The 8,218-nt window shown below is 38.7% G+C and overlaps 1 protein-coding gene across 1 annotated transcript; it reads left to right on the top strand.

The window, feature by feature from the left end:
- The first annotated feature begins 1,856 nt into the window (after nt 1–1,856).
- Nucleotides 1,857–8,008, top strand: LOC115829245 (cytosolic 5'-nucleotidase 1A-like). The gene is made up of 6 exons (XM_030793306.1): nt 1,857–2,000; nt 2,546–2,675; nt 3,636–3,755; nt 4,081–4,265; nt 4,990–5,305; nt 7,968–8,008. The coding sequence occupies exons 1-6, from the start codon at nt 1,857–1,859 to the stop codon at nt 8,006–8,008; spliced, it is 936 nt and encodes a 311-aa protein (XP_030649166.1).
- The last annotated feature ends 210 nt before the right edge of the window (nt 8,009–8,218 follow it).

Here is an 8,218-nt window from a genome sequence, read left to right as displayed (position 1 = left end):
TTTTCAGTTTCTAAAGAAAAACAAAAGAAACAAGAAGACATAACGTTTGTTTTCTTTCCTGGGTCTGTCTCACCTGAACAGCAGCACAGTGCTTGAGTGACAGTGCAGGGAGGTGAATTTCGAAGCAGCCGTTTTCCATAAACGAAACTGAAACTCCTATACGTCTCACTGAAACAACAACTGAAAACTGCATTGTGTCGGTCCATGACGACAGAATGTCAGTAAAATGTTTATGAGCCTTCATGGACCCCAGAGATTTAAACACAGGTAAAATCTCAGAGCACCCTGTGGACAGGCTCATTGTCTGTTCACATCTTCTTCACAGACAATGGCCACGTTTCACCTTAATTTCTCTACACGTATCGACTTAGAATAATTTGCTGTTTTGTCAGATTTTAATCTGTTTTGTTGCTTTGTCTTGGGGGATTAAGTTGCCGTACTGGTCCAGTTGTTTGAAGTTTGGGTACAAAAGAGGAACAGAGGCAGTGATGTCAGAGGTGAAGTATATTTTAATTATTCATTTTCTTAAACATGCTACCAAGTTCTTCTTTTAGCTTAACTCTAAGTTGTGTTTCATTCCTGTGGCGCCCCCTAAGGGCCAGAGACTACACCACCCCTTATCTGGTAACTGGGAGTGGAGGGGAAACTCTGCAGATTATCAACTGAATGATGACAACAACGGGCAATGTTACAAACATTTAAGAGTATTGAGTTGCGCAGAAATAATTAAAACCAAATAAAACAATGCATGGCCAGTTTGCGTTTCCACCTCCTACTTCAGTGTGGATATCCTCACCAGCAAGATGTCAACTAGTGAATAAAACACAGCACACATTACAGTTCACGGCAACTTCACATGTTTTAACAGTGCATCAAAGAAGTTCATAGGAACCTCACCAGGTTAAGAGTGTCACACAGCACACAGTGTAAAATGTAACCACACTGCGTGTCTGTGTGTGTGTGTGTGTGTGTGTGTGTGTGTAACCACACTGAGAGTGAAGCACAGTACACAGTAAAGATCACTGTAACCACACAGAATTCTCAAGACATAACACAAATTAATATAACACTAATTTACTCTTGTTGTCCTTCCTGCTGCCACACAGGTGTAATGTGATACTGTGTATCTGTGTGTGTGTGTTTGTGTGTGTGTGTGTGTGTGTGTGTGTGTGTGTGTGCGTGTGCATGTGCGTGTGTGTCTGTGTGTGTGTGTGTGTGTGTGTGTGTGTGTGTGTGTGTGTGTGTGTGTGTGTGTGTGTGCGTGTGTATGTGTGAGCCTGTGTGTGTGTGCATCTGTGTGTGTGTGTGTGTGTGTGTGTGTGTGTGAGTGTGTGTGTGTATCATATTTATTTGTGTTTTCACATTAGTGTCCAGCTGATAGAGAGAAACCGTGCATTGCATTGTTGAGCAGTGTTGAGAAGTGGGTATGTGTGAGTGTATGTTGTAGACAATCTTTTTTTATTTTAAAACTGAATTATGAAGGTGTATTTGTCATATTTGTCATATAAAGGGTCTCCTCTATGTTATGCCAGTCAGAAGTACCAGGTGCTATGTCTTTTGTTTGCAGATTGTATATCCATATATGACAAATCTATACATTTGTCTAGTTATGGTATGCATATAAGTTATAACATTCTACATAGAGAATGTATTCTACAGGCTTCAGGGTTCGGCCAGCACTAGTGCACTAACAGGATCCTCCAGTGACCTAGGGGTATTTTACACACTACTCACAACACACAAACACTGAAAGACCCAACTGTGACAAAAACACTGTTTTTGTGGCTTTCATCAAGTACATGCTCTGTCTTACTGCAGTGACAAGTTATTTACTGCAGACATGTACCTGGTTGAAAATGTTCCCCTTGCTCATCCAGTTGGGTGGAATTGTTATCGCACTTTCCCCTGGTGCTTTATTTAATGTGGACGGAAAGAAGATGCCAAACACAACGGAAGAGGCAACACCACTCAAGCCAGGAGCAGCTTTCCCCTTTGTCAAGGTAAGAATTCATTCATTCATTCATTCATTCATTCATTCATTCATTCATCCATTCATCCATTCATTCATCCATTCTTTGAAACACTAATATTGATACAGCTATACTATATGACACAGAAGATTTGATTATGAACCAACACAAAATGTTTTTAAAACCTCATCAGATGTCTCAAGACCATATATTTGTGTCTAACAACATCACAACATCGTTTTAATAATGAAATATGTGTGTATTTTCCTCATGGATGATGGGTTTAATAATGAAGTATGTGTGTATTTTCCTCATGGATAATGGGTTTAGTAATGAAATATGTGTGTATTTTCCTCATGGATGATGGGTTTAATAATGAAATATGTGTGTATTTTCCTCATGGATGATGGTTTTAATAATGAAATATGTGTATATTTTCCTCATGGATGATGGGTTTAATAATGAAATATGTGTGTATTTTCCTCATGGATGATGGGTTTAATAATGAAATATGTGTGTATTTTCCTCATGGATGATGGTTTGGAAAGATTGTGATGATGTTTTTAATGATTCAGGCTCTGAAGACTGTGAATGATCATCTGATAAAACTCTACCCAGGGAGCCAGGAGGGGTTTAGGGTCATTTTAGTGGTCAGTGACCCCACCCAAGACAAAGGTCGCCTACAGAGCAGCATTGAGCACTACAGTTAGTACAACACTCTCACACACAATGTATCTCATTATGATTTAAATTTATCTCTCTTTATGTCCCTTTATCTCATGAATCACATGTCTCAGCAGCTGTGTTTGTTTTAACGCTGATTTAGATGGATCTTTCTTTATGTCTTTATAACTCCTGAATCACATGTCTGAGTAGCTGTGTGTGTTTTAATGCTGACATGCAGCTGGTGCTGTTAGATTGGGACAATGTTGTGTGAGGACCATATTTGTGCTGGTGACTGTGGAACAATGACATTCAGTTTGATTTCTGATCGCTGCAGACCTGTCATGTGTCTGTGTCAACACTGCTTTTCAGTTTGACGTTACTGATTCAAATAACTGTCTCATTTTGGAAGAAACGATGAAATAGCAGCACAGAGCACTTGTTTGTGTTAAAATGTACACAGTTTTTAGTATGTATTTAACTGGCAGTGTGGACTTGTCACCTAAACTGAAAAACTTTACTCTGAGTATAACAAACATGTATTCCCAGTCTCTTTCAAGGGAAACATTTGAATGTTTCCTTCAGTTCACAATATCTTCTGATACTTGGATTATAGTTCAGATTACTGGCAAATTTCTCACTGTACTTAACACAGGTTACAAACCTATCAATACACTACTTCCACCTAGTGGTCAAATACAGTACAACATGGATAGCTCAACACAAGCATGAAACACACATAAATATCAGATGGGTGATTAAATCTAGCATGTTTGTACTTGTGTAATCATGGAAATATCCAGAATGACATCCCATGTTAAAGTTACCCATGTGTATCCTCACTCTCTTCTGGTGCCTGGGAGGCAGGTTCTTTGACTGAATATGGCAGTGTTGGAACAGAAATAGCTGTAACACACACTGGTTTAGACCAATCAGAAAAGAAAGTGAATTATAATTATCAGAGCGGTCTGGCCTGGTCTAATGATCTTTTGGTTCTGACAGGGCTGACTGTGGAGGTTTTTCAGACGGAACCACAGCACTTCGTAAACGATCTGAAAGACAGGGGAACGCACCTGTTCCTCTCTGAGGACCCAGTAATGGTCAGACAGGCCCTTACTGGAGGTAAGGAACCAAACTGGTGGCTTCTGACGTATCTGTCCATCATAAGCATAGCTAGTGTGACGTCATCAGCCACGGCACTTTGAACAGAGAATTAGACAAAGAGCAGAGTGAATCAGGTTACAAAGTCAGATATTTGAGATCCTCTCGATTCATAACATAAGATTTCTCAGTTGGCTGTGAGGATAACTTTAAAAAAGTTCATCTCAATCAGCCCTCAACAGTGTCTTTACTAAACAATCTGGGCTATTGATAAATAACCCACACGTCTGGTCCAGCGTCATTTTTTCATATTTTTTTTGCTTGATTTCATGTTTTCTGGTGTCAGGGGTCCCTGCGGCCACCCTTCATAAACCAGAGCAGATGCTGGAGACCAGTGAAACGCAGCTTCGTGTGGCTTTTGATGCTGACGCTGTGCTGTTCTCTGACGAGTCTGAGAGGGTTTACAAGAAGGAAGGGCTGCAACCATACCTGAAACATGAGAGAGAGAATGTGGACCGCCCACTGAAACAGGTAACCTGTGTGATCTATACTGCATTTATATAATCCCTTACTCCCTGTGTTAATGAAAATCAAACTAAAACATTTATGGATGTGGAGGTTATACTGTAATGTATCAATAATGAAGAAGGATACCTACAGCAACATATGACTTTCAGAGTCTGTCTTAAATAATCAGTCAGTGTGACTGATAAATAAGGATATAGATAAAGCATAAGGCATTATAGGCATTATTGTTCTTACATATATTCCAAATATGCCAACAACCGAGAGAAAAGGTTTTTTTATTATTTTCTAATTCACTCAGAGTCTGTGCACACATGGTGTAAGCAGAATGTGATATTATGATAGTGCTGTAAACCAGGCATTACTGATGTCCCAGTTTGGGATTTAACAGAGAACTTCCAAGTTTGGGATTATACAGAGAGGTTTCCAGGTTTGCTTTATTTGGCTTAACTGTAACGTTCCCAAGATAAAAGAAACTGGATATTATGATTTTCTGTAGTGATGAACAGTACTGTATCCAATGGCAGCACCTTCAACATTCAGAGTGTGGAAAAAGGAAACAGTAGAGGAACAGGAGCATAACCTATAACTGCGTAAATACATCAGCCTAAAAATACATCTCTAAGAAATCCTGAGGTAATCAGTACATATTTACATAGGATGCACAGTTCACTAATAATGCTGTTCTTCACTGTTGTTGTTACTGAGAAATTCATCTTGCTCTCTGTAGGGTCCTCTAGAACGCTTTGCTAAAGCTCTGTACAGACTGCAAGGCATGTTCCACGACAAGGGTTATCACAGAAACTGCCCAATCCGCACTTTCCTGGTGACATCCCGTGGTTCAAGCTATTGTGGTCTCCGTGCTTTGAAAACCCTGAGGAGCTTTGACCTGGAGATAGATGAAGCTTTCTTCCTCTCGGGATCTAACAAAGGGCCAACCCTGCAGGCGATCCGCCCTCATGTCTTCTTCGACGACCAGGACCGTCATATCAACAGTGCCAAAGAACATGGTGTTGTTTCAGCTCATGTACCTTATGGAATAGCAAATGAGCAAGCCAATCAGAATTAAGTATTAAAAATCAGTTAAGGGCATTCCAGGGATCATCACATGTCATGTGACTGCCATCCACCCCTACATCATCCCAATTGAAGGACATAGGAAATAGAGAGAATAGAGTGTTAGGAAGATGAGCGAACTGACAGATTGTAGAGATTGGAGTCTTTATAGAAGCTGTCAATCACTGCTGTCTGTGATTTACCCAAATGTAAGAGTAGGGGAGGGAGAGAGAGAGAGAGAGAGAAAGAGGGAAAGAGAGAGAGAGAGAAAGAGAGAGAGAGAGCTGTCTGTCTCTGGAAACTGGTCTGACAGATGGAGAAAGTGTATTTGCCTGGATTGGCTTTGTGTATGTGCAGTTCTACAGCAGCACATGACCTGTTATCTCTCTGCATATATTCTATATCTATATTTATGCTATTGATTCATATATGGGCCTATATAACTAACACACAATATCACACATAACAAAGAACCCTTATAAACCTCTTATTTGTGTATTTCCCAGGGTTCTCAGGATAAGAGCACATCTTACTGGTCTCTGTGTGAGTCAAACATGATGAAAAGTATCTGTTTGGAATTTCAGCTCCATGCTGCACTGAGTTACATTACAAAAAAATGGGTTTTAACAGATGGATTAAAGTTTGGATTTTTAAAGATATGAAACATGTTTTTAAATTGTTGTCTCAAATTACAGAGGAAATGCTGCTATACTGAACTTTATGTAACGAAAGGACCATAGGACCATAGCGAAAGACAGTCACCTATGCCTTTAAGATGGATAATAAGTACATGTGATGTCAGCATGCAGCAGTAAATTGTGCTGTTTCCTGTTATTTCAGTTGGATCACCAGTGAGGTACAATAGATCATTGGTCTCAGGTATTTCATAATTGAAGTTTTCACAATAGTCATAATTCAAACACTGAAACACCGTTTTTTACTAATAGATGTATGCGTGAGGAACCAATTTATGTTTGAACACTTTATTTTTGTGCAATGTAAGATAATGGATGCTGAGCGATTGTTTGAATTCATACGAGGGTCCTTTCTTACTTGGCATACAAAGAATATACAGAAACTGTCCCAACAGAAAGGCTTTAAACACTTATAATGGTGTCTCTAAATTGTGAGTATGTAACATTATAAATTGCAAGTATACTGTTAGTGCAATTTTTTATATATTCCTCCAGAGGTTACAGGAAAATGCTATTTCTTCCAATAGTAAGAGAGTGAATCTGTGAGCTGAAAAACAAGTTCATGTGTTGCAGGTCGACAAGAAGAGTAAATTAAGTGAGTAAGAAGTGTCAATATTTATTATAATAATAATAATAATCATAATAATACTTTATTTGTATAGCACTTTTCATACAAAGAATGTAGCTCAAGGTGCTTTTACATATCAGCAGAAATAAAAATAAAAATAATAATGATAATAATAAAAAGTAATAAAATAAATAAAATGGTAGTAAATAGACCACACAATAAAAAAGCAAGGATAAACCACATAATTCAAGGGACATAAAACAGGAGAGATTGTCAAAATTAATAAATAAAACAGTTTAGAGTAAAATAATTAAAAGAACAGATTAAATGAAATAAAAAAAGAATTTAAAAAAAATTCAATATTTCCATAAAAGTTTATGTAAATCAACTTTAACAGTTGTTTGGCTTCTTTATGGCATCATGTTTTATGTTTTTATGTGTTTCCAGAGATGTCCCACGCCCATATTTGTTCTGTATTCTCACATTCGGAATGGATTTTATTTTGATTTTTAAATCTTTACTTTTTTTCCCCACTGTATTTAAGCTGCCATCAGAAAGAGAGAGTGAGATTACATGTGAAAGCAGAGAAGATGCTCTGTTTGGGAGATTATTAAGAACATCTACTTTAAATCCATAAATCTATTCTAAGCTAAATCAGAATAAAATCCTCCAGCATTCATTTGCTTTCCTGTGCATATGTTCCCAGGCTACATTCAAACACTGTTTTAGGACAAGGTCTTTTTTGGAACAAAGTCAACAATAGAAAATGTTTACTAGCTTGGAAACAATGAACTTTGAGAAGACATTTGTTTGGAAAAGGGTTCTTCAGATACAAATGATTCTGGTTGACATCCTGCCCTTTCAGAACCCTTTGGTTCACTTATATTTAAAATTCTGTAAAGATTTTTTACAGTTCTAGATATCTGCTGATATCAGATATGCTTAGAGCATACTTACTCAACAGGTGGTCCGCAGACCGCTTCCCGCACATAAGCCTTTATTCTGTGGCCCCCAACAGATGTGGTTATGTACTGTATGATTATTGTAATTGGTCACCAAAAGTCCTGTGAAAATTGGGCAGTGCACCTTTAATTTTGTGCCGCTCTATCTGACAATGGGAACGTAGCTTCAGGAAGGAAATTCCAGGCGCTTTCCTGTTCCACAGTCCCAAGTGTCACAGCCAAGTTCATTTTTACCCACCCCTTACTGTGCCTACCTCATACAGCTGAAAGAGGAGTTTTCCTCCTGATTCGCAGTCATTGAGTCCTTGAAACTCATGATGGAATTCACAGAGAATCCATTTGCTTGTGACATACAGGCTACCTCTGTATCAGTCACACATGTGCAATTCGGAGTCGAAAGGGCTGAAAAGCAACTTAACTGCAACACAACAACATTCTCACAGAAAGACACAAGGAGGAGAGCATTGACACATTCTGGACTTCATGTGTTCTGAAGGACACACATCCTGCATTAATCCAGTGTGCTCAGAAAATCCCGACTTGCTTTGGATCTACTTATGTGTGAAAGCTCCCTCTCTGCCATGGGAATGTTCCCGTCGAACTGACAGACATGTGGCAGATTGTCTCAGAGTAGCTACTGCTGAGCACCAGCCAGACCTGAAATTACTACTGAAAAGA

This window comes from Chanos chanos, chromosome 16 (assembly GCF_902362185.1).
Source record: "Chanos chanos chromosome 16, fChaCha1.1, whole genome shotgun sequence".
NCBI lineage: Eukaryota > Metazoa > Chordata > Actinopteri > Gonorynchiformes > Chanidae > Chanos > Chanos chanos.
This window is presented reverse-complemented; position numbering and strand designations above follow the sequence as displayed.

Bases quoted from the DNA above. Each gene is read 5' to 3' on its own strand.
- LOC115829245 (XM_030793306.1), top strand. From the start codon at position 1,857: ATGTTCCCCTTGCTCATCCAGTTGGGTGGAATTGTTATCGCACTTTCC. The intron at 2,676-3,635 runs GTTAGTACAACA...TGGTTCTGACAG, and splicing joins GAGCAGCATTGAGCACTACA to GGCTGACTGTGGAGGTTTTT. The intron at 4,266-4,989 runs GTAACCTGTGTG...TGCTCTCTGTAG, and splicing joins TGGACCGCCCACTGAAACAG to GGTCCTCTAGAACGCTTTGC.